This window comes from Rhineura floridana, chromosome 4 (genome assembly GCF_030035675.1).
Source record: "Rhineura floridana isolate rRhiFlo1 chromosome 4, rRhiFlo1.hap2, whole genome shotgun sequence".
Classification (NCBI taxonomy): Eukaryota; Metazoa; Chordata; class Lepidosauria; order Squamata; family Rhineuridae; genus Rhineura; species Rhineura floridana.
This window is the reverse complement of record NC_084483.1, coordinates 210,800,741-210,827,639: the sequence shown is the minus strand read 5'-3', so window position 1 is coordinate 210,827,639 and position 26,899 is coordinate 210,800,741. Positions and strand designations below refer to the sequence as shown.

The following is a 26,899-nucleotide window of genomic DNA, read 5'->3' as shown; positions in this document are numbered from 1 at the left end:
GTTTGCTTATGATAATAAATAGTTCAGGGTGGTTAAAACAAAAAGGGATTGCGAAGAGCTCCAAACAGATCTATCCAAGCTGAGTAAATGGGTGGTAAAATGGCAAATGAAATTCAATGTAAAAGAGTGTAAAGTGATGCATGTTGGGGCAAAACCATCTTCATTCCACATATATGCTCATGGGGTATGAACTAGTAGTGAATGACCAGGAATGAGACCTTGTAGTCATAGTGGATAGCTCGATGAAGATGCTGACCCAGTGTGTGGTAGCTGTGAAAAAAAGGCAAATTCCACAATAGGAATCATTAGGAAATGTGCTGAAAATAAAACTGCCAATGTCATAATGCCGTTATACAAATCTATGATGCAGCCGCATTTGGAATACTGTGTATAGTTCCGATTGCCTCACCTCTAAAAGGATATTGTGGAGTTCGAAAAGGTTCAGGAAAGGGCAACCAGAATGATCAAGGCACTGGAGCAACTCCCCTATGAGGAAAGGTTGTAGCATTTGGGGCTTTTTAATTTAGAGAAAAGGCAAGTAAGAGTCAACATGTTAGAAGTATATAAAATTATGCATGGCATGGAGAAAGTGGATAGATAAATGGGTTTTTTTCTCTGTCATAACAGCAGAACTCGTGGACATCCAGTGAAGCTGAATGTGGAAGATTCAGACAGACAAAAGAAAGTCCTTCTCCCATCGCATAGTTAAACTTTAGAATTTGCTCCTACAAGAGGCAGTGATGGCCACCAATTTGGAGGGCTTTAAAAGAGAATTAGACAGTTCATGGAGAATTATGGCTAGTAGCCATTGGTAGCCTTGATGGCCATGCTCTGCCTCCACAGTCAAGAGGCGGCATGCTTCCAAACACCAGTTGCTAGAAACCAGAGGAGGGGAGAGTGCTCTTGCTCTCGGGTCCTGGTTGCGGGTGTCCGATGGGCAACTGGTTGGCTACTGTGAGAACAAGATGCTGGATTAGATGGGCCCCCTTTGGCCTGATCCAGCAGGCTCTTCTTGTGTTCTTAAACGAATGGATGCCTAGATATTTAAATGTTCAGTTAATGTGAGCTGCTGGGGTTTCTTTCCTTTTCTAGTTCATTTGTTCTTTTCCTTCTTTCTTAATGAAATTGCAATAAAAATCAATTAAAAAAGAATGAGCATCTTGCTCCGCTGCTGGCACAACATGCTTCTTAAAAGCCCTGTGGCTACAGAGGGAGGGACGGCTGGCTGGCTGGCTGGGAGGGCACATGCCAGGCACTCAGCACCACAGCGGCTACCTCTGATTGTGCCCCATTTCCATGAGTTCATTTATAGAGTAGCGTCAACACCCAAAGAAAAAAACAAGTCAGCACTCAAGTTGGCACTACTGCTGGCAAAGGAGCCTTTTAGGGAATATTGGCGGGCTCTTCTTACTGATCCTTAGGGGGATGGCAAGATATGTATCCACTCTAAATAAAATACTGTGTCTCCGATGAGCACGAACTCCCCACCACCGTGCCTGCACCATCTTAAGCATTTTTTTTTAATCCTTAAATAATCAATTACATCTAAATGAGAACCTATTAGCTCTGGAACACGAATAGAAATGGAACTACATGCTGTATGAAAGCCGTAAACTGAGAAACATTAGTCTTGCTGTGAAAACTACAATGGAAGAGGGGCAGAGTGAATTGCATGGCTGCTGAGGGCAGTCATAACATGTTCGGATTTTCACTTGAAATGATTAGGCTTTTTATGGATACAACATGTAATTATTATTACTGCTAGATTTGTGCAAAAACTCCAGCAATTTTGCCATTTCTGGTTAGAGGTAAGATTTGCAAGTTTAGTATTTTATGAGATTTACATCATGTTTGCCTCCCGAGGGGATCCCCCTCCTCCTTGAACAAGAAGAGGGCAGAGAACTGGTCCTCACAAAGCAATCCAGAGTTCTTTCTGCCATGGTTAGCTGGCAGCCCCTCTGCAGCCCCTGGTCCCCCCTTTCCCTCAGCAACCTTTGCCACTGCTGACTCAGCCAGACCACCCACAGACATTGGCAAGGCAGGAGGGCAACTCCATCCAGCCCGCTCCTCCTGTGGGGTTTCCCAGGGTCATCATGCCAAAGGTCTGTGGAAAGAACTGTGTGGCCGGAGCAGCCCTGAGCCAGATGGTGTCCCCAGCCCCACTCCAGGATGCTGCCACCAGTGAGGCAATGCCAGTGGGATGAGCTGAACAGTGGGGCTGGAGAGCACTGGCCCTTTGGCATGGGCAGAGGGCAAAAGGCCCTGCTGATTTCTTCCATGGCCAAAGAGCTACATGTGAAACCTGCTCCTGGTAAGAGTGAAAATGCCCTTCATTCAAACCAAGCTTAAAGACCTAAACTGGTGAGAATATGGGATATAAATCTTTTAAACAAACAAGCCTTTTGGTGCTATCAGAGACACTCCAAAGAAGGCACAACATCCCCCTCCCTACATACACCCTGCTGTAATTGGGGAGGGGGGCTAGCACTTTCCATACATGCGCTGTATGCTCTTCTCCCTTCGGCTGCCATACCTGGGGGATAAAGAGTTGTTGGGCATGAAGGCAAAATCCATGAGAGGGAAGAAGTCTTTGGGTCCTATCATGCCAAAGCCTTTTGTCAAGTTGGGATGCATCCTGCCAAAGAGAAAGCATTGCCTGTCAGATGGGGCAGCCACTCCCACCTCCCCTCCATCACAAACTCCCTCTCCCTCCCCAGCCACTCCCAAAATAACAGCTTCTTAAAGACCCACTTCAACGGTTCAGGCCACAGGGGGAAAACCTGCCCTGTTTGTGCCCACCGCCCCCAGCTGACTTCCTCTTGCTGTCCCAAGAGAAGCCTTTCTAGGATCCCTATTTCTTTCTGCCAGAAGACGTCTCCCCAGAAGATACCTGGGAGTCCAAGAACCCCCCAGTTAGGTGTGTATGCTTTGGCAGGCTGTGGACTGACAAGACACTGACTTCAGCCTTGGGCGTGCTGGGCACCCTGCTTCCAAATCAGCAGGTAGGCCTTCGCCTAGCAAGGCCTGCTTCCCCCTCCGGCCCCTCCCCAGGAAGCAAAGCCAGGCCCTTCCACAGCAAAGGTTTAAACCATCCACGACCTTAAGAAGCAAGCATGGAAGGAGGGCCAAGACTGAGCGCTGGCTGGGTCAGAGGGGCTCTGCTGCTGCTGCTATTGCCAGCCCACTGCCAGTCCAGGGGAGAATCTGGAGCAGGCGGTGATGACGCACTTAGTCCTGGACACCCGTGAGGGAACTTCAGCTTCCTCCTTCTCCCATTAGCATTTTAACAGGCTATACACATGGGAAAAGCAGACTGTTACAAAGGCTCTCAGAAGGACAAGGCAAGGGACTCTCAGCACTATACAGGAGAGACTGAATCTCAGCACTTCCCCAAACCACCAATACAGCCCATCGGATCATTCTGATGAGGGCAACATTCATGCTTTGGGGCGTCAGTTGGAAGGAAGGGCGCTGCCCAGGAACTTGGGAACAGCAGTACCAGTTAAGATGCCCACACCAGGATGTTTGTTAGTGTATACTGCTTACAGCGGAGGTGGAGAACCTCTGGCCCCAGCCACCTGTCAAAGTTGGCCCACTTGGCCAAAACTCCATCCTGCCCAGCTGGGCTTAGAGGTTATGGATAATCATGCGGCATATAAATCCTGTTGAATAAAGAAACGAAAAGCATTGCAACTCACAGCAGCAGCCGATCCAGGTAGGCGATGGCGTATGGGGAGAGAGATTTGATGCCCAGAACTGGAAGCATAATGCTGAGCCACACTGCGGAGAAAAGAGTGGGTACAACAGCAACACAATTACATTTGCATCCTTGCCTTTTCTCCATGATGCTGCTCAAAATGGCTCCCACAGGGCTACCACCCATAGAGTCACAGAATAGTAGAGTTGGAAGGGGCCTATAAGGCCACTGAATCCAGCCCCCCTGCTCAGTGCAGGAACCCAAGTTAAAGCATCCCTGACAGATGCCGCCCAGCTGCCAGTTGCAGCCTTGCTGAGCTTCAGAAAGACCTCTATATCAAGTGCCTTCAAACCACGCAACATGCCCTTTAGCCTTCCGGGGCAGGATGAGGGCATCACCGTTCAGTGGGTGGGAGCAGATCCTTCCGCTCTTGCTCAAGCCGTTAACTGCAAGCCCAACAGGGCTGAACCAGCATTGCTCTTCCTACTGAGCCTTGCCTTCCTTTTCTGTTGCTAAGCCAGGCTAGTTGGAGGAAAAAACCTCCCACCTGCCTGTACCTCTCTGGCTCTCAGGCGTGCCGTGCATTAACAGGACAGCCCATAAAGGGCTGTGAGCAACATGATGAATAGGCAAAGCTGGTGCACAGCAGCATACTATGCTATGCTCACCATACTACGGCCCAGTGTAGTTCTGCTGAGGGGGGCTTGTTCCGCTGTGCCCCCCGCTTTCTGAAAGGAGTTCCCTGTGGAGATCAGGAGAGCACGGAGGGGGTGCTTTTTTGTTCACCTGGCTGTTTTCTTAGTTGGTTCTGGTTGCTCAAATTATGTTTTATGACATTATCTGGATGTCTTAACTGTTGCCATTTACTGGTTGCAATGTTTTTTTTAATGTATATTGTGAACCACTTTTGAGATTTGTAAAAGAAACGCAGTATATTAAGCTTTAAAAATAAATATATTTGACCCACTACAGTCTGCCCTGTTGCCACAAAAAACACTCTTAACTGGTTCCTCCCCTCACTGTACTTTAGCCCCCCTGGAACTCCTTCCCATTACTCATCAGGCAGACAGGTGACATTTCTCTTGCCATTTCAACACCTATGGAAGACCTTCCCCTTTTCAACAAGCCTGTGAAATGGAGGTTTTATTTATTTATTTATTTATTTATTATTTAATTAATTTGTATCCTGCCCTTCCAGCAGGAGCCCAGGGCGGCAAACAAGGCACTAAAAACACTTTAAAACATCATAAAAACAAATCTTAAAATACATTAAGACAAAACAGCGTTAAAAACATTTTTAAAACTTTTTTTAAAGGGTTAAAAACATTATTAAAAACATATTAAGCAATTCTGACACAGACACAGAGTGGGATAGCTCTCAACTTAAAAGGCTTGTTGAAAAAGAAAAGTCTTCAAAAGGCGCCGAAGAGATAGCAGAGATGGCGCCTGCCTAATATTCAAAGGGAGGGAGTTCCACAGGGTAGGTGCCACCACACTAAAAGTCCGTTTCCTACATTGTTCAGAACGAACCTCCTGATAAGATGGTCTCTGCAGGAGGCCCTCACCTGCAGAGCGCAGTGATCGACTGGGTATGTAAGGGATAAGACTGGCTTTCAGGAATTCTGGTCTCAAGCTGTACAGGGCTTTGTACACCAAGACTAGAACTGTGAACTTGGCCCAGTAGCAAATGGGCAGCCAGTGCAATTCTTTCAATAGTGTGGTGACATGTTGGTGATACCCTGCTACAGTGAGTAGTCTTTTGCATCAGCTGCAGCTTCCAGACCAACCTCAAGGGCAGCCCCACATAGAGCACATTACAGTAATCCAGCCTGGAGGTTACCAGTGTATGGACCACAGTGGTCAGTCTGTATCAGTAAGTATTTATCCCAGTCTGTACCGGATTTGAAACTGCTTTCATCCATGAAAATGTTTTAATTGGTTTTATACATGACATTGTATTTAATCAGAAAGTTGGCCTTAGTGTGATGCGGCCCTCTGGTCAGCGGAAACAGATTAACTCCTCCTGGAGGCAGCATCAAAGAGCACTTTTTGAAAAAAACATTTGGTGGCCAGCCGGAAGGGGAGGAATCCTTCACTCTGTCAGTTCATGACAAAGCCCAATGGGGAAGCAGCTGGCCACCTCAGGAACTCTTGAAATAACTTGGTTCAAATTCCAATTGGCGAAGAGCAACAGCAACGAAAAATATAGGCAGAAGCACGCAGGAGGGAGGGAAGGGAAAGGAAGCCCTCTCTGCCTTGTGTGGGTTCCAGCGCTGGCGAAGAATCCCTGGGAGCCTCCCAGTTCACGGAATCTCACTCCCCAGCTAGGTCCCACTGGAAGGGCGGGGCTGCTGACCAGAAGGTCACTTCAGTCAAGCCAACTTTCTATTCGCAGTCAGCAGAGCAGTGGAGCGTACTGCAACGTGAGGTACCGATGCAGTGACCCCCCCCAACCTGTCCCCGGGTGGGGAGAACCTCTGCCACAACCTCTGGAGAACCCTCCAGCCAAAGGCTGCTTCCATAGAAGCATACTTGTCTAAGGAGACGAGGAGGGATTTGATCTGCCGGACTGACTGAGTGCAGTCCACAAATATTCTGAGCGCACGATGGACATCCAGGTTGTGCCACTTCTTCAGAGTTCTCTGGGAAGAGAGACTGGCTGTAAAACCACTCTGTTAATTGTAGCTCTGTAAGGGGAAAAGTGGTTTCCTGACAACTCTCAGCACCCTTCACAAACTATGCTTCCCAGGATTCTTTGGGGAAGCCATGACTGTTTAAAATGGAATAATAGTGGAATAAATGTCTGGAGTGAATGTGGCCCAAGTTTGCCTTTCTGTTGGCAATTCCTGTCCAAAGAGGATTGAAGCTTAAAGATGCCAAATGGGTGTGAAATCCAAAACAGCCTCCCCATATCTTCTGTCCTGCAGATGTTTTGGACTATAAATCCCCTCCGCCCCAGCCAGCACATGTAACAGCTAGGGTTGATGGGAGTTGCAAGGCAACATCTGCAGGGCACCAGGTTGGGGGAAACTGCTCCAGAGTACTGTAGGACACTTAAGTGCCTGTACGCTAATGCTAGGAGCCTCCGAACCAAGATGGGAGAACTGGAGTGCTTGGTCTTAGAGGAGAGCATTGATATAGTGAGCATAACGGAGACCTGGTGGAATGGAGAAAACCAGTGGGATACGGTTATCCCTGGATATAAACTATATCGGAAGGACAGGGAAGGACGTATTGGTGGCGGAGTCGCTCTATACGTGAAAGAAGGCATTGAATCCAGCAAGCTCGAAACCCCAAAAGAGGCAGACTCCTCCACAGAATCCTTGTGGGTGGTGATACCATGCCCCAGGAGGGACTTAATACTGGGAACGATCTATCGTCCCCCTGATCAAAATGCTCAGGGAGATCTTGAGATGAGATATGAAATTGAGGAAGCATCCAAACTAGGAAATGGGGTAGTAATGGGTGACTTCAACTACCCGGACATAGACTGGCCGCATATGTGTTCCAGTCATGACAAAGAAGCAAAGTTTCTAGATATTCTAAATGACTATTCCCTAGACCAGTTGGTCATGGAACCGACCAGAGGGACGGCAACCCTGGACTTAATCCTCAGTGGGGACCGGGACCTGGTGCGAGATGTAAGTGTTGTTGAACCGATTGGGAGCAGTGACCACAGTGCTATTAAATTAAACATACATGTAACTGGCCAATTGCCAAGAAAATCCAACACGGTCACATTTGACTTCAAAAGAGGAAACTTCACAAAAATGAGGGGATTGGTAAAAAGAAAGCTGAAAAACAAAGTCCAGAGGGTCACATCACTCGAAAATGCTTGGAAGTTGTTTAAAAACACTATATTAGAAGCTCAACTGGAGTGCATACCGCAGATCAGAAAAGGTACCGCCAGGGCCAAGAAGATGCCAGCATGGTTAATGAGCAAAGTCAAGGAAGCTCTTAGAGGCAAAAAGTCTTCCTTCAGAAAATGGAAGTCTTGTCCGAATGAAGAAAATAAAAAAGAACACAAACTCTGGCAAAAGAAATGCAAGAAGACAATAAGGGATGCTAAAAAAGAATTTGAGGAGCACATTGCTAAGAACATAAAAACCAACAACAAAAAATTCTATAAATACATTCAAAGCAGGAGACCATCTAGGGAGACGATTGGACCCTTGGATGGTAAGGGAGTCAAAGGTGTACTAAAGAACGATAAGGAGATTGCAGAGAAGCTAAATGAATTCTTTGCATCTGTCTTCACAGTGGAAGATATAGGGCAGATCCCTGAACATGAACTAACATTTGCAGGAAGGGATTCTGAGGAACTGAGACAAATAGTGGTAACGAGAGAGGAAGTTCTAAGCTTAATGGACAATATAAAAACTGACAAATCACTGGGCCCGGATGGCATCCACCCGAGAGTTCTCAAAGAACTCAAATGTGAAATTGCTGATCTGCTAACTAAAATATGTAACTTGTCCCTTGGGTCCTCCTCCGTGCCTGAGGACTGGAAAGTGGCAAATGTAACGCCAATCTTCAAAAAGGGATCCAGAGGGGATCCTGGAAATTACAGGCCAGTTAGCTTAACTTCTGTCCCTGGAAAACTGGTAGAAAGTATGATTAAAGCTAGATTAACGAAGCACATAGAAGAACAAGCCTTGCTGAAGCAGAGCCAGCATGGCTTCTGCAAGGGAAAGTCCTGTCTCAGTAACCTATTAGAATTCTTTGAGTGTCAACAAGCATATAGATAGAGGTGATCCAGTGGACATAGTGTACTTAGACTTTCAAAAAGCGTTTAACAAGGTACCTCACCAAAGGCTTCTGAGGAAGCTTAGCAGTCATGGAATAAGAGGAGAGGTCCTCTTGTGGATAAGGAATTGGTTAAGAAGCAGAAAGCAGAGAGTAGGAATAAACAGACAGTTCTCCCAATGGAGGGCTGTAGAAAGTGGAGTCCCTCAAGGATCGGTATTGGGACCTGTACTTTTCAACTTGTTCATTAATGACCTAGAATTAGGAGTGAGCAGTGAAGTGGCCAAGTTTGCAGATGACACTAAATTGTTCAGGGTTGTTAAAACAAAAAGGGATTGCCAAGAGCTCCAAAAAGACCTCTCCAAACTGAGTGAATGGGCGGAAAAATGGCAAATGCAATTCAATATAAACAAGTGTAAAGTTATGCATATTGGAGCAAAAAATCTGAATTTCACATATACGCTCATGGGGTCTGAACTGGCGGTGACCGACCAGGAGAGAGACCTCGGGGTTGTAGTGGACAGCACGATGAAAATGTCGACCCAGTGTGCGGCAGCTGTGAAAAAGGTGAATTCCATGCTAGCGATAATTAGGAAAGGTATTGAAAATAAAACAGCCGATATCATAATGCCATTGTATAAATCTATGGTGCAGCCGCATTTGGAATACTGTGTACAGTTCTGGCCGCCTCATCTCAAAAAGGATATTATAGAGTTGGAAAAGGTTCAGAAGAGGGCAACCAGAATGATCAAGGGGATGGAGCGACTGCCTTACGAGGAAAGGTTGCAGCATTTGGGGCTTTTTAGTTTAGAGAAAAGGCGGGTCAGAGGAGACATGATAGAAGTGTATAAAATTATGCATGGCATTGAGAAAGTGGATAGAGAAAAGTTCTTCTCCCTCTCTCATAATACTAGAACTCGTGGACATTCAAAGAAGCTGAATGTTGGAAGATTCAGGACAGACAAGTACTTCTTTACTCAGCGCATAGTTAAACTATGGAATTTGCTCCCACAAGATGCAGTAATGGCCACCAGCTTAGACGGCTTTAAAAGAAGATTAGACAAATTCATGGAGGACAGGACTATCAATGGCTACTAGCTGTGATGGCTGTGCTCTGCCACCCTAGTCAGAGGCAGCATGCTTCTGAAAACCAGTTGCCGGAAGCCTCAGGAGGGGAGAGTGTTCTTGCACTCGGGTCCTGCTTGCGGGCTTCCCCCAGGCACCTGGTTGGCCACTGTGAGAACAGGATGCTGGACTAGATGGGCCACTGGCCTGATCCAGCAGGCTCTTCTTATGTTCTTATGTTCTTAAGAACAAATATGAAATAAAAAAGACACTACAATATAAAAGCACTTGACAGATTTGCCCCACAATGCTTTGATTTGAATTCCTGCATTGAACTTGATGGCCTTATAGGACCCTTCCAACTCTACTATTCTATGCTTCTATGAAATGCTGGTTTCAGGCACTGCAGTTGGAAGAAAATATCAAGGCACACAAAGCAAGCGCTTTCTGGTGCCCATAAAGAGGGCCTTGTTGAAACCCTCCCATCTCCCTCAAAGAAGCTGCTCTCACCTTTAAGTCCTTCGATAAGATCAGCAAATCCAGCTTGCCCCAAGGCCCACATGACTGTGAGACACCTGGCCGGATGGTTCTGATGCGACCTCAACAGCTCAAGATACTGAAGTGAAAAAGGCACAGGCAACAGCATTATTGAAAACTTTCAGCAAAGAGCCCCGGAAGGAAGGACAATGGTCCCTGGCTTACTGGTGGCATTCAACAAGGAGTCCTCTAGTACAAAACTCCAACTTCCAGGTTTTGTCAGCCACAAGAGATGAGACGCCAGGGACTGAGCCTAGGACTCCCAGCAGAGGAAGGTGGCTAAGGATAGGCCCAAAAGGAGGCTATATTGCTCTTGCTTGTTTATTTTTTAATTATTCTGATTTTATGAGTATAGTTTTTAATTATCAGAAACAGTTTAATGCTATTTTAAATTAGAGTTCATTTTTTAATTATATCTGTCTATATTTATTCATGTATGTATTATATGCTTTTAACTTTGGTAGGTTTTAATTGTATCCGTTTTTTATCTGGAAGCTGTCATGAGTTCCAATTTGGAAAAACAGCGGGGTATAAATAAAGTTAATAATAATAATAATAAAGGTGGGCAACGGGAGGGAGGGAGGGAGGGAGGGCGGTAAGACAGCCACCTGCAACAAAGGTCCCCTGTTCTCTGTGGGCGCAGGGCAAAAAGGAGTGCTCCCGTTACTCAGGCAATAGCTTTACCTTTTACTGCCTCCTCAGTAAAAATACCAGGAGCTTTCAGAATAATTTGCTCCCTAGAAGGGGGACAGAGAGCTGGATCCCCTCAAAGGCGTAAAGCAGACTTGGAGTGCTCTAAGATTCAGCTCTGCAGAGATGCCCCTCCATGACGCAGACTTCTGTCTACATGAGTAGGACTCTTCAGGATGGATGGGGCAACTCCAGCTACCCACCTTGCTCAAGTTCATTGTGGCAACTTTAGGCTTGTCCAACAGAACGGCCTGTATGCAAATCCTGTAGCCATGCAGTGACTCCCCTGAAAGACAAGGACGGCGAGGGAGACAATTAGGGCACTTCCAGGCAGAGCAGATCAGTTTGGGACCCTCAGACCAAATCCATGGGAGACTTCCTCCCAGGGTAAATGCCTGCCAAATCTATCCAGCTATTGTGGGAGCAGGGAGGGACGGAGGGAAGAGGCCTGCCGAGGATGTGTGTCCTACTTCATTCAATATAGTACAGGGCAGTACCTGTGATGGGTTTGAAACCCAGTATCCTTGCCATGGCCACCAATCCTCCTCCATGAATTTGTCTAATCCCCTTTTAAAGTCACCTATAAGAGGAGCCCTGCTTGTTTTCATGTCTTTGCTAACAACCTGACACTAGTCTCCTTTACCAATCCCACCACAATTGCCCTCCCTCTGCTGGGATCGAGTACCCTGGCTCTGCCTTTCAGCTGTTGCCTCCTGGCTTCTCTTGCTGGCCCACTGACCCATCAGCGCCTCAGAAGAGCCAGGCTGCAGCTGGATCAGGCCAAAGGGGGCACCTAGTTCAGAATCCTGTTCTCACAGTGGCCAACCAGATGCCCATGGGAGGCACAAAAGCAGGTTGCACGAGTGCAAGTTGGCACATCCTCTCTTGGCACACCCTCAGGCCTGTACATTCCCCACCTGATCCCAGTGCCTGTGCTCTGATGCTTGCATCTGTCAGCCTCCCACCACAAAACCCACAGCTTTGGCATAGACTTTTTGCCTCCTCACTGCATCCTTCAGGATGATAGCATTAGGAATTATTTATTTTATTTATTTATTACATTTATACCCTGCCTTTCTTTCCGTGATAGAAACCCAAGGCGGCTTACATACGGTTCCCATGCAGTCTCCCATCCAGGCACTGACCAGACCTGACCCTGCTTAGCTTCAGCAGGGGGCTGGCCTGTTGTGCCTTCGGGCCATAGCCTGGGAATTATGTGGATATGAGATCACATTTGCTCACAAACTCAGCCCAGGTCACTTCTGGTGCCCTCCATTCCCAAGTGTCACTACCAGAACATGAACTCTTTAGAAGAACACCCTTGCCTGAATGGCACACCAGCACCCTCCTCACAGACCGTGAAGTTCGAGGCTGCCCTCTGCCTTCAAGGGCACACGCGTGGCAAAGCCTTTGACCCAAAGTGTAATTCACTGAGCTGCACTTCACCCTCACCAGGACTCTTGTCCAGCTCTTGCAACATTGTGTAAATACAGTGGTCGAAGAAAAGCTCCAGGACGCCCATTGATTTCGACAGCAAGGACTTGATGGTGCTCTTCAGCTCTTTGTTCACAAGGCAGTAAGGATAGCCTGCAGACAAAAATAAGATGGCAGCATGAAGGGAGGATTTTAGCCAGCATTCATGGGCCTATGTTGCTGCAAGAACTTTCTCACAACGGCACCTGGAAACAAGCACCATGGCTGAGAACAATGGGAGGCCACATTTGAAAAGAGCAGCGCAGACCACAACTAGGGCCTGGGCTGACTCTCAGGGAGTCCCGGTTTGGAATGCTGCCTTGACAATACAAGGGCAATGTTGGAAGGAATATTGTGAAGCGCTCACTGGCCCACTTCGACTGCTGAACCAAACAGGGCCCAGCTGCTTCTTCACCAGCACAATGCCAGACACCAAGGCATGAGGCTAATGCTGAAGCCATGCTGCTCTAGCACTTGACTGGAGGGTCTCTCAGAGTTCAAGAACTGCTGAAAGTAAATTGTACCATAAATATTGATTCTTTAACATAAGTCTGTCAAGAGCCTCTGGGTTTTTTTGGGTGAAGGGAGATTATTACATCAACGTCGCTAGTCTGCATCTATCAGGAACAAAACTGGTACAATGGAGTGGAATAACAACAGAACCAGAAAAGTATTTTGTGCCCCAAACTGATTAGGCTTAGTATAGCTGGTTTTATAATGAATTCATGTGGTCTGGTGGTGCTTCTCGATCGCTGGAGATTCAGATAACCTCAGAGTCTAGAATATCAGCTGCACCTGGTTAGGACAGCTATGACCGTTTTATATTTTATATGTATAAAATTATATATTTTTTATTCGTTATATATTTTATATTACTATTTATTGTACGTTGTGTTGTAAGCTGCCCAGTGTTCTGATCTGGGGGGGGGGCAGGGTATAAAACCTCTTGAAATAAATAAACTCCCACTGGGGCGGCAGAAATGAACGTGCACCAGAGTCTGCAGAATCCCAGCCCAAGATACTGCACAACTGCCAAAGCCAGCCTCTCCCCATGAACTCCCATCATCCAAATCCTTGTGGAGTCAGACGGGGCATCTTTAGATCATCTGATCTCTGCCTGCCTAGAAAATGCCATTCAAAACACCACAGACAAAAGCAGCATTGTAAAGCCATACTGCACCTGATATTCTTCCCAAGGCAAACCAAAGGACTCCGCCAATGATCTCCTTGCCTTCCAGGTATTTGGCATATTGGCAAAGAAGAGCTGCTTTTAACCCTTGCTTTGGACAAGGCTCACAATGGAGTTCTGAGCAGAAGCCTGAACGTGCACCAGGAGGGTTGCTTCTGGAAGCGCAAGTTCAGACAGAACGGCTGGGGGAAGGCCTGGCCTGGCCTGTCCTCTACAGCTCCAAATCAGAACAGTGGCACTGGCAACACAGTGAAGCCCATCAACCTCACCTAGGAGGCACAAGAAATCTGCAGAGCCAGCTCCTTGACGGACAGAGTGTAGGAATGCCACCCAAAAGATTGAGAATGCAATCTTAGTTTAAAAGTAAGTTTCAATTCTGTGCGGCTGAAAAAAGACGCTACCCATGTATTTCCAGGTATGTGACAAAATCAATGCACTCTAGGCTAGAATTCCAGGGGTTACTCTGCATAACTTCTTAGCTCTTGACTTTGCACAAATATGTACCCCTGGTGCCACAGCTTTACCTTTGTTTCCGTAGTCCTCAAAAAACAGAGGATGCAAAATTCCAAATTCTGAAGGACTAAATGGTTTCCTAGCAACAAATCTATGAAGCACCCAAATGCTGACAATTTCCCCAATTTAAAAGATTTGGGTCAATTGCAACATTTGAGTTTTTCTAATTGCAGAATTCAAATCCTGCTGACAGGAGCTTACTGACATTTTCCTTCATCGACCAGTGAATTAGCAAGTTAGTACGTTGTGCAAGGAACTGTGAAGGCCACAAACCAATCCTGCAGCAGGCCCGCCCTCCAGGTGTGCAAGCAAGCAAGATGACCTCTCTTTCTCTCTCTCCAACACACATGCATGACTAACAGAAAGACAGTTTCCAAGGCGCTCCACTGACCATGAGGGTGCTGGCTTAGGGTGGGGTCACTCTTTGGAGCTTGCAACTTGTAATTCAGATATCCAGCCAGATCTTTGACCCACACAGAAGGATTCTCTGGGAACATGCTCATGCTTTTATCCAGCTCCTTCTGGAGTTCTGACAAATCAAGCTGGGGAGAAAAGAGTTAAAACAGCTGGAAAAGGAAGAACTGCCAATCCAGTTTTAGCACTGTTCGGTTTGGGGTTTTCTGAAACTATCCTGTAAGTGAACCTATTCCAAAGAGATATGGTACAAAAAGAAGTAGCCATCTCCCGCCCATCAAGTTCCATAAAAACATACCATCCATTCATGCAAAGAGTTCAACAGGGGTTTCAAGATAAATAAGGTTGCCAGAGGGGAGGGGGCTTTTGGCAACTTTTAATTTCTTCCAAACCGCCTCCCACAGATAAGTGAAATATTCACCTCAGGAGTCAAACCCACTGCCAAGTCCTTCTGCAGACTTTGCTACTCCTGACCTATAGTTCTGGATATTGTTTAAAACTTATATCCTACCTAATTTTCAAAAGAAACTCTAGGTGGCTAACAAATCAACACTTCATAAAGTATTTAAAACGTACAGCGATCCCCATTCCTAGGCAACAATCATAACACCAAAGTATTAAAGAACCAGTCACAATAATAATTTGTAAAAAAAAAATCTGCAAAACTAAATCAACACCAGACGTCAGCCAAGAGAATATTTAGTCAAATACCTTAGACAACTTTTTGTTTGCGTATAGCTTGTTGCCTGAAACAATACAGTGATGGGGCTGGGCGTGCCCCAGTCGATAAGGGCACTGCACAGAGTGGGCACCACTACAGAGAAAGCTCTGCCCCAGGTTATGCCAGCCACCCTTTATGGAATGGCAGGACCCGTAAATGAAAGGTCCTCAGATGATTATCAAAGGATGTGGTGAGGAACATATTGAAGGAAGTGGACTGTGGTTTCATCTCACTCCATCCCGCCCAGCCTTTGCCTCAGTCCCACAACTCTCCACTGCCCCCTCCACAGCAAAGTGTTTGTTGTTGTAGTTATGTGCCTCCAAGTCAAATACGACTTATGGCTACCCTGTGAATCAATGACCTCCGAGAGCATCTGTCATGAACCACCCTGTTCAGATCTTGTAAGTTCAGGTCTGTGGCTTCCTTTATGGAATCAAGCCATCTCTTGTTTGGCCTTCCTCTTTTCCTACTTCCTTCTGTTTTCCCAAGCGTTACTGTCTTTTCCAGTGAATCATGTCTTCTCATGATGTGTCAAAAGTATGATAACCTCAGTTTCATCATTTTAGCTTCTAGTGACAGTTCTGGTTTAATTTGTTCTAACACCCAGTTATTTGTCTTTTTCGCAGTCCATGGTATGCACAAAGCTCTCCTCCAACACCACATTTCAAATGCGTTGATTTTTCTCTTATCCACTTTTTTCACTGTCCAACTTTCACATCCATACATAGAGATCGGAAATACCATGGTCTGAATGATCCTGACTTTAGTATTCAGTGATACATCTTTACATTTGAGGACTTTTTCTAGTTCTCTCACAGCTGCCCTCCCCAGTCCTAGCCTTCTTCTGATTTCTTGACTATTGTCTCCATTTTGGTTAATGACTGTGCCAAGTTCAATGTCCTCATTGTCAACTGTAAAGTTGCATAAATCTTCTGCTGTCATTACTTTAGTCTTTTTGACGTTCAGCTGTAGTCCTGCTTTTGTGCTTTCCTCTTTAACTTTCATCAGCATTCGTTTCAGATCATTACTGGTTTCTGCTAAGAGAATGGTATCATCTGCGTATCATAAATTACTGATATTCCTCCCTCCAATTTTCACACCTCCTTCTTCTTGGTCCAATCCTGCTTTCCGTATGATACGTTCTGCATATAGATTAAATAAATAGGGTGATAAAATACACCCCTGTCTCACACCCTTTCCGATGGGGAACCAATCGGTTTCTCCGTATTCTGTTCTTACAGTAGCCTCTTGTCCAGAGTATAGGTTGCACATCAGGATAATCAGATGCTGTGGCACCCCCATTTCTTTTAAAGCATTCCATTGTTTTTCATGATCTCCACAGTCAAAGGCTTTGCTGTAATCTATAAAGCACAGGGTGATTTTCTTCTGAAATTCCTTGGTCCATGCCATTATCCAATGTATGTTTGCGATGTGATCTCTGGTGCCTCTACCCTTTCTAAATCCAGCTTGGACATCTGGCATTTCTTGCTCCATATATGGTAAGAGCCTTTGTTGTAGAATCTTGAGCATTACTGCATGGGATATTAAGGCAATAGTTCGATAATTACTGCATTCCCTGGGGTCCCCTTTCTTTGGAATTGGGATGTATATGGAACGCTTCCAGTCTGTGGACCATTGTTTAGTTTTCCATATTTCTTGACAGATTTTAGTCAAAATTTGGACTGATGCAGTCTCAGTAGCTTGTAGCAACTCTATTAATGACCTAGAATTAGGAGTGAGCAGTGAAGTGGCCAAGTTTGCTGATGACACTAAATTGTTCAGGGTTGTTAAAACAAAAAGGGATTGTGAAGAGCTCCAAAAAGATCTCTCCAAACTGAGTGAATGGGCGGAAAAATGGCAAATGCAATTCAATATAAACAAGTGTAAAATTATGCATATTGGAACAAAAAATCTTCATTTCACATATACGCTCATGGGGTCTGAACTGGCGGTGACCGACCAGGAGAGAGACCTCGGGGTTGTAGTGGACAGCACAATGAAAATGTCGACCCAGTGTGCGGCAGCTGTGAAAAAGGCAAATTCCATGCTAGCGATAATTAGGAAAGGTATTGAAAATAAAACAGCCGATATCATCATGCCGTTGTATAAATCTATGGTGCGGCCGCATTTGGAATACTGTGTACAGTTCTGGTCGCCTCATCTCAAAAAGGATATTATAGAGTTGGAAAAGGTTCAGAAGAGGGCAACCAGAATGATCAAGGGGATGGAGCGACTCCCTTACGAGGAAAGGTTGCAGCATTTGGGGCTTTTTAGTTTAGAGAAAAGGCGGGTCAGAGGAGACATGATAGAAGTGTATAAAATTATGCATGGCATTGAGAAAGTGGATAGAGAAAAGTTCTTCTCCCTCTCTCATAATACTAGAACTCGTGGACGTTCAAAGAAGCTGAATGTTGGAAGATTCAGGACAGACAAAAGGAAGTACTTCTTTACTCAGCGCATAGTTAAACTATGGAATTTGCTCCCACAAGATGCAGTAATGGCCACCAGCTTGGATGGCTTTAAAAGAAAATTGGACAAATTCATGGAGAACAGGGCTATCAATGGCTACTAGCCATGATGGCTGTGCTCTGCCACCCTAGTCAGAGGCAGCATGCTTCTGAAAACCAGTTGCCGGAAGCCTCAGGAGGGGAGAGTGTTCTTGCACTCGGGTCCTGCTTGCGGGCTTCCCCCAGGCACCTGGTTGGCCACTGTGAGAACAGGATGCTGGACTAGATGGGCCACTGGCCTGATCCAGCAGGCTCTTCTTATGTTCTTATTGGTATGCCATCTATTCCCAGTGATTTGTTTCTTCCAAGTATTTTCAGAGCAGCTTTCACCTCGCATTCTAAAATTTCTGGTTCTTCATCATATGGTTCCTCCGTGAATGAATCTGTCATCCTTGTATCTCTTCAGTGTGTTGCTTCCATCTTCCTTTTATTTCATCTCGGTCAGTCAGTGTGTTCCCCTGTTGATTATTCAACATCCCTACTCTTGGTTTAAATTTCCCTTTCATTTCTCTAATCTTTTGGAATAGGGCTCTTGTTCTACCCTTTTTGTTGTCCTCTTCTATTTCTATACAATAACTACCATAATAGTTTTCTTTGTCCTTACGTACTAGTCGCTGTATTGTTGCATTTAGGGTTCTGATCATGTTTCTATCTTCTTTTGCTTTTGCTTTCCTTCTCTCTTTAACCATTTTAAGTTTCTTCAGTCATCCATTGAGGTCTTTCTCTCTTTTTAACTAGAGGGATTGTCTTTTTGCATTCTTCCCTGATAACGTCTCTGACTTCATTCCATAGTTCTTCTGGTTCTCTGTCAACTAAGTTTAAAGCCTCAAACCTGTTCCTTGTTTGATCTTTATATGCTTCTGGGATGTTATTTAAATTGTATTTTGGCATTATGATTGCTTTGTTGGTCTTCTTTAGCTTTACTCTGATTTTCGATACGACCAGTTCATGATCTGTACCGCAGTCTGCTCCTGGTCTTGTTTTTGCAGAAAGTATGGAACTTCTCCACCTTCTGCTACCAATTCAATTTGATTCCTATATTGACCATTTGGTGATGTCCTCGTGTACAGTCGTCTTTTCGGTTGTTCAAAAAATGTGTTCGCAAGAAACAAATTATTGGCTTCACAGAATTCAATAAGTCTTTCTCCTGCTTCGTTTCTGTCTCCTAAGCCCCATTTCCCCACAATTCCTAATTCTTCTCTGTTCCCTACTTTTGCATTCCAATCCCCCATGATTATCAGCACATCTTGTTTTGGTGTGTGATCAATTTCTTCCTGTACTTCTGCGTAAAATCTCTCCAATTCCTCCTCTTCTGCATTTGCCGTCGGAGCATAGACTTGGATGATGGTTATGTTGATAGGTTTCCCATTTAATCTCATTGATATCACTCTCTCTGACCTTGCATTGTAGCTCCTAATTGCTTTTGCTACATCACTTCTCACTATTAAAGCAACCCCATTTCTTCTTAATTTCTCATTTCCTACATAAAATATTTTGTAGTTGCCTGATTGGAAATGTCCCATTCCCGTCCACTTTAGTTTGCTCACACCAAGTATTGTAATGTTGATGCGTTCCATTTCTTGCTTGACAATTTCTAACTTTCCCTGGTTCATGCTTCTCACATTCCATGTTCCTCTTGTGTGCGTCGTACAACTCCGGACTCTCCTTTCGCATCTGTGCGCATCAGCTTCTGGGCTTCCTTTCGGCTTTGACCCAGCTGCATCCTTAGTCACAGCGCTACTCGTACTTGTCCTTTGTTCTTCCCCAGTAGCTCGGTGAGTGCCTTCTGACCTGGGGGTCTCATCTTCCAGCACTATCTCGTGTTGCATTTTGGATACTCTGTTCATAGGATTTTTGTGGTAAGAGGTATTCAGAGGTGGTTTATGACCTGGGAGACCAGGGTTCGAATACCCACACAGCTGTGAAGCTCACTGGGTGACCTTGGGCCAGTCACTGCCTCTCATCCTCATGAAAACCCTATTCATAGGGTTGCCATAAGTCGGAATCGACTTGAAGGCAGTAAATTACCATTGCCTTCCTCTAAGTTTGGACACATTTTAGTCTGATGTCTCAGCTTTGACCATTCCGCCTTGCGTGCCCCTGCTAGGAGTCTAGCCTCTTGGTCTAGACTCCTGATGGCATTGCTCTCAGCTTCTTCAACACACTCAAACTCCCTCACCACATTAAGGTGTGCATCCGAAGAGGAGGAACCCTAAGGCACAGAGGTTTAACGTGCATTGCCCATCTGGTCTAACACCATTTATAGTTCTTGTTTTTGCCCTACTCCCTTGGGTGACCTGCTGCCACTTCCACACAGCTGTAGTCCCTGACTGGCAGCAGTGGCGGCAGCAGCTGGGCAAACCAAATCTTTGCTCCATGTAGCCCCCTCCTATTTCTCTATTAGAAAATTTCTCAATTGCTTTATGCTCAAAAGAATCTCAAAACAATGCACAAAATAGAAAGCAAGTCAACACTTACTAGCAATCAACTAAAAACCTAGTTTTTTAAAAATATACTGTGTCAAACTTGCCACACATGCATCCATACAGCGCAGGCTGGGCCAGCCCAAGGGTGCCCCCACTCACAGCCTTCAGAGCATCCTCCAGGGTCCGGAATCTGCCTTGCTTGTGCCCCATGTCTCCTGCCAGAGGCCTCTTCACATTTTTCCCGGGATTTGCTTTCTTCTGCTGCTGGTGTCCCGGAGGCGGAGGCACCTGCTCTTTGCTCCGCTTCTTCGAGGGTTTCTCGAAGCCGAGCTCGAAGAGAGTTTCGGAAGGGACCAGAGGAGCTGCAAAGGCAAGGCAAGTGAGGCGGCCCTGAAGGAGATGCAGCAGGGCCTAGGCCCTAGGAGGAGGTGCCCCGCTTTGGAGCCGGAGGCAGCCAGGCAAGTGGGACCCACCCCCACAAATTGAAGCAGAAAGCCGCAAGAGCTCCCCGCCCCGCCCCACAGATGATGCTTGACAGGAGGCGAGTCTGGAGCACGTGGCGGGGAGGGAGAGGCGTCAACCGACCCCGCCTCCGACCCCAGGGCTAGTGGGCACCGAGGACCCGCCCGTCTCCCCTTCCGGGCGGGCATGAGGGAAAGTCCTGCCCAGGCGCCCCCCCAATAGTAGAGGCATCGCGCCGCCCACCCGCTTCTGGCGGCTAGACTGCTGCTGAACATGGGGGCTCCACCCTTCGCCGCCGCCTCACTCACTGGTCAGGGCCAGTCCGCGGCCCCCGTTGGCCTCGCCCAGCGCCTTCCGCCCCGAGGGGCCGCCTCCGCCCGCGGCCCCCCTCCGTCCAGGCTTCCGCACCACCTCCCAGCGGCCCAGCGCCGCCGCCGCCGCAGCCATCGCCGTTCCTCCCGCTTCTCCTGACAACAGGCCGAGGGAAGCAGCGGCCGACAGCGACGGAGGAGGGGAAGGGCGCTGATTGGCTGCTCAGACGCGCTCCTCCCCCCGCGCGCGTGAGCCTGTGACGGGCGCTCGTTCTGCCCCGTCCCCAGAGAGCCGGCCTCTACGCGCCACGTGATGCCACAAGACCCCGCCTTCTCGGCGGGAGGGGCCAAGGAGGGAAACTCCGCCCCGCTTATTCATCCTGGCAGCCTCTTTCAAGGCGCCTGCTTGTGGGTGGCCCCGCCGCCGAGCGGTCGTGTACGGCAGCCTCGCCTCGCTTCGTAGACCACCGAGGAGGGCTGGATGTCCGGGGGGCGGCTCTATTAGGCCGCCTTCGCTTTGGGACAGCAGCAGCGGTGGCGATTCTGAACGGCATTTTCCTGCTGGGCACAGAAGGCAGATGCTCTGGCCGACTCTACGGCTCTGGCGCGCGCTCATGTCTGCAGCCCCGGTGGGAGTTAATGCATTGCGAGTTTTTATACCCTGCTGTTCCTCCAGAGCGGAACGCGGGGCGGCTTGCAACGCAACCTACAACGAGCACCTCAGCCGGTGGTCCCGCATCCTGTTCTCGCAGAGGCCAACCAAATGCCCATTTTGGGAAGCCCGAAAGCAGGACCTGAGTGCAAAAAGCAACTCTCCCCTCCGGCGGTTCCCAGCAACTGATGTTTGGAAACATGCTGTCTCTGACCATGGAGGAAAAGCCTAGCCATCATGGCGAGTAGCCATTGAAAGCCTTACCCTCCATGACTTTATCTAATCCTCTCACTAAAAATAAACATTAATATAAATTTAAACAGAGTAAGATCATTACGTTCATTTTAAAATCAGCAACGTGGAACCAAAACGGTTTGGAGCACAGAATTATTTTGCTGGTTCTGGCCTATTTGGTCTCCACTGCATTGTACCGGTTTTGTTCTGGTTGGATGGATGCCGACATTTTTGTTAAAGGCTTTTGCTGAAGTGTGACGCAATTTATGAAATATTAATTGTAGAAATAGTTCTTTTGTTAAGAGTTTGCATCTTTTGTATTTTATCTTATTGCGCCTTGCTTTAATAGTTTCTAGCTGGGAAGTTGTAAAATACAAAAATCAGAACTTTGGCTTCTGCCTAAGAGTCTAGAACCAGTGTGGCATAGTAGCGTTGGACTGCGACCTGGGAGACCAGGGTTCAAATCCCCACACAGCCATGAAGCTCCCTGGGTGACCTTGGGCCAGTCCCTGCCTCTCAGCCTCAGAGGGAGGCAATGGTGAAACCACCTCTGAATGCCGCTTACCATGAAAACCCTATTCATAGGGTCGCCATAAGTCGGAATCAACTTGAAGGCAGTACATTACATTACAAGTCTACTAGATCAGGCCAAAGGCTCATCAAGTGCAGCAACCTGGTCGTGCAGTAGCCAACTGCCACAGCACTTTCCCTGCCTGCAGTTTCCAGCAACTGGTATTCTGAAGCATACTGCCTATGGCAGTGAAGGCAGACCATATCCTCCATGAATCTTATAAAGCCATCAAGTTGAGCAAATTCCGTACTTTTAATTATGCAATGTGGAAAGCACTTTTTTTCACCCGTCCTGAATCTTCCAACATTCAGCTTCATCGGGTGACCCCTGAGATCCTGCTGTTAGGAGATGGAGAAAAACTTATCTGTCCACTTTCTCCACAATGCGCAGGATTTCATCTCTATTTTGCGCCCTCCCCTTATTAAAAAGGCCCAGATGCTGCAACCTTTCCCTGTAAGGGAGTCTCTCCATCTCCTTGATCATTTTGATTGCCTTTTCTGAATCTTTTCCAGCTATACAATATCCCTTTCAAGTAAACCAATCAGAATAGTGCAGTACTGCTAGGGTGGTCTCACCATAGATTTGGATAGTTGCATTATATTGTCAGTTTTATTTTCATACCTTTCCTAATGACCCTTAGCATGGAATTTGCTTTTTTCACAGCTGCCAAACACTGGGTTGATATCTTCATCGAGGGTACCAACTATGACGCCAGTATCTTGTTCTTGCTTAGTCTCTGCCAGTTCAGACCACATAAGCATATATGTTGAAGTTAAGGGTTTTTTTGCCCTGACATGCATCACTTTACATTTGTTTACATTGAATTGCATTTGCTATTTTACCACCCATTCACTCAGTTTGGACAGATCCATTTGGAGCTTTTCTCAGTCCTGTTTTTTAACTATCCTGAACAATTTAGGCTACCTCACTGCTTTAAAAGCTCAGGCTTGAATATCAATCCTTGGGAGACTCAACTTTCTGCTTTGATTTGGATTCCTGCATTGAGCAGGGGGTTGGACTTCCAACTCTACCATTTTATGATTCTATGATTCTGCATCCCTCCAGTGAGAGAGCTGTCCATTTATTCCACTCTCTACTTTCTATTTCTTAACTAGTTCCTGATCTATAAGAGGACTTCTCTCATTCTGTGACTGCCAAGCTTACGCAGGAGTCTTTGGTGAGATAACATTGTCAAAAGCCTTGGAAATCTTAAGTACACATTCAAAAGGATTATCTCTATCTTATATGCCTGTTGATACTCTCAACTCTAAAAGTAAACCTACTGTTGCAGAAGCAATGCTGGTTCTCCTTCAGCAAGACTTGTTCTGTATGTTTAGTAATTCTATTTTTGATAACGCTTTCCACCAGTTTTCATGGAACAGACATTCAGCTAACTGGCCTGTGATTTTCAGGATCCTTGCTGGACTCCTTTTTAAAAATTGGTGTTACGGTGGCCACTTTCCAGTCTCTGATACTGAAGCTGAAGGTAGGATGAAATCACATATTTTTGTTAGATCAGCAATTTCACATTTTAAGAACACTCAAGTGGACCCAGTGATTTGTCAATGTTTGTCAATAAAAGTCCCTTGTCACCACCATTTGCCTCAGACTCTCTTAAAAGTTCGTTCATGGGGATCTGCCCTACATCTTTTGTTGCGAAGACAGATTCAAAGAATTCATTCAGCTTCTCTGCAATCTCATTTTCCTTTAGTACACTGTTGACTCCCTTGTCATCCAAGGGTCCAAACACCTCCCTACTAAGTTTCCTGCTGCTAAAATATTTAAAGAAGCTGTTAGTGCTGGTGGTCTTAATGTTTTTAGTAATGTGTTTTGGGGGATTTTTAGCATCCCTTATTGTCCACTTGCATTTATTTTGCCAAAGTTGGTGTTCCTCTCTGTTCTCATTTGGACAAGACTTTCATTTTCCAAAGGAAGCATTTTTGCCTCCGATAGCTTCCTTAACTGTTCATTAGCCACACTGGTATCCTCTTGGCCCTGATGGTACCTTTCCTGATCTGCAGTATATATGTTCTAGTTGAGCTTCTGTTATTTTGAATACTCTGGATAGATTTAGCCCTCTTCACTTTCCCTTTCAACTAACGTTTTACCATCATACCCTCTTCATTTTTAGAATGTTCCTCTTTGAAGTAAAATGCAATTGTAGTCGCTTGCTTACTGGCAGAGTTGATAAAAATCAATGATTTTTTAAAAATCAGATTTTATTTCAATCACATTTTAGAATTTTCTTAAAACAATTAGTAAAAAAAGCCTAGGTCAAAGATATAATTATGAATACTAGTTATACAACTTCTAATTATATTCTATGAATATGTTAACAGCAGTTTATGGAGATGGGAGATAACCTGATCAGTCCTATTCTGCAGATGGATCCATGAGGTGCACTCTCTCTCTCTCTCTGGGCCTTGCCTCTCTAAGTGCAAAGATAGAGAAGGTCAATGAACAGAGAATTTGGGGAGATGGAGTAGATCTAATTAAAGAGGAGACCAGTGAAGTGCCAATCCAGCTCTTAATAGCAGTAGCCTCTTCAGTGGGTGTAGAGAGCATTTTTTCTTCCTTTGGACTAATTCATTCTGAATTGGGAACTGAAAAAGCAGGAAAGCTTGTACTTCTTTTCCATACGATGAACAAGGAAGGCAAAGGTGAGGAAGAAGACTGAGTTAACAGTAACATCCAATATTTTAAGTTGCTCACTGACTTGGTTGAAATGGCCTAAATTTTATTTTTTTTAGAGAACTTTACATTTATCTAAGTAACTGAAATAGTTATCCATTCAAAAATCCATATACGTTTTGTTAATGTTTGTTGAAGAAGAAGACCAACCAGAAGAATAAACAATCTTAGTGCTGGTGATTCTGGTACATCATGACAAAAATATCATGATTAATTGAACAGTTGGAGCTGGTTCATCTCATGAATGACTTCACCAATTCATTCTGCTTTTGTACTAAAATGACCAAATTATCCTATTTTGTGATGAAAATGCATCTGAAAACAATTCAGAAGAATTGCTTAGTGTGTACCTACCTTCTAATGAAACTTACATCTCTGAATATGTATTGTTATATTAAACAATGTACTTATATTAAAAATGATAATTAAATAGAATCTTCCTCACTAGTGATTTAAACTGTGATTTAAATAATTAAAACTGAGTCCTTCAGAGAAGCAATTTAAATCATAATTTAAATCGATTTGATGTCATTCAAATCAACCCTGCTTATTGGCTCCTCTTCTTTATCAGGCTCCATCCCCAATTAGCCACATATGGGGAAGCTGGGCATGCTCTGGTGCAAGGGAAGCGTACATGGAATGGAAGAGCAACAACAGCACAGGTGCGCACATACACACCACCATGGCTCTCAATGATCTTCTTCCCCAGCCCCATGCAGGTTGTGTCCATGCCTTTAGAATAACACCTCAATTTCCTAGTGCTACTACCTGAGCAAACCTTGGTATGTCTCTCTTTCTTCTGTTGAGCTACCATTTTCCTTATCAAATTATGGACAAGGGTAGATGCTGCAGAGTGAGCAAGAAAAACCCATCCCACAAACAAGGAGAGTTGGAGCAGGACAAAAATGTGTCCTGTGCCAAGGACGCAGAGGCCCTTCCCAGCAGCAGGGCTTACTCTTGGCTTGTTTTTCCCCAGGATGATGCTCTGTTTTCTGCTGAATCCAAGGGGAAAAGGGGAGCTTGGCCTGCACTTCCCCAGAGAGACTTGGGCATTCCTACAAAGTGGTGGTTAGCTCCCAACTATGGCAGATGAGTCAAGACCCAAAGGGTCTCTTAGTGCCTCATATGCATTAAGCTTGCATAGAAGGCTGAGTGGTCCAGGTATGTGACACGAGCATCTCACTTCACTTGAAAACCTGTGTAGAACGCAACAGAAGGATGCACATAGGTCTACAGGCCTTGTTTACACAAATGGTAAGCATCAGGTACCAAAGACGTGTTGCGGCTCATTTCCCCCTTTGAACCCCCCCCTCGGCTTCTACCCCAAGCCCACAGGTTGGGCTAGGTTACCAAGAGGCTTGCCCATACCCCACCTCTCCAACACTTGCCTAACTGGGTGCTTCTCAAATTGTAATTTTGTTTCCAGAGCTGCAAAGAAAAGTGGCTTTTAATTTCTGTGATCCAGTGCAACAGGACATCCCTCATTTGGCTAATACATGTTTTTGCCTACAAAAGTTTCTGTCATGATAAATCACTCAGCCTCCAAGGTGGGGCAACTGTTTCACCTTCTAACAACATAGGAAATGGGGGGGTGGCGGCCATCATGGTCACTGTGTTGCTCAGAAAGCTTTGAAGAAGCACCTGCTCTGGGCCGGGCAGCATTTATGCAGCTGTGAAATACCTGGAAGGATGCAAGAGCAGCAGAGGGCTTACCGCACCACATCCACAGAAAGAGATGTAAGCCAGGCTTGGGTGGGCCTGCTCTCACCCATGGGATCCTGCGGTGAACTGCCTTACTCTCCTCCATGAGGACCAGACCCTTTTGTTTAGCACAGCTGCCAAAGACTCCCCAACTAGAGTAACTGGGAAAGGGAGTTGCCTGCCCAGACACTGCCCACCCAGCCTCCCTGTGCTCCACGAAGAGGCCTTTTGGGATGAAGCCTCAGTCAGACCTGCAGATTGGGGCAGAGGCAGGACTTCATGGCACAGATACGTTGGGA

At 45.9% G+C, this 26,899-nt stretch overlaps 1 protein-coding gene across 2 annotated transcripts in view; it reads right to left on the bottom strand.

The window, feature by feature from the left end:
- TMEM214 (transmembrane protein 214) overlaps nt 1-21,015 on the bottom strand; it is a 30,070-nt gene extending 9,055 nt beyond the window's left edge. Inside the window, exons 1-8 of one of the 2 annotated variants that reach the window (XM_061625940.1) lie at nt 20,749-21,015; nt 20,138-20,340; nt 14,302-14,452; nt 12,188-12,322; nt 10,939-11,021; nt 10,019-10,124; nt 3,699-3,780; nt 2,534-2,635 (exon numbers count right to left, since the gene is read on the bottom strand). In XM_061625940.1, coding sequence (XP_061481924.1) covers nt 2,534-2,635; nt 3,699-3,780; nt 10,019-10,124; nt 10,939-11,021; nt 12,188-12,322; nt 14,302-14,452; nt 20,138-20,340; nt 20,749-20,887 — 1,001 coding nt within the window. In that variant the 5' untranslated portion in view covers nt 20,888-21,015. The remainder of the gene's footprint in view (nt 1-2,533; nt 2,636-3,698; nt 3,781-10,018; nt 10,125-10,938; nt 11,022-12,187; nt 12,323-14,301; nt 14,453-20,137; nt 20,341-20,748) is intronic. The other variant, XM_061625938.1, reaches the window with a different exon arrangement.
- Between the last annotated feature and the right edge of the window lie 5,884 nt (nt 21,016-26,899).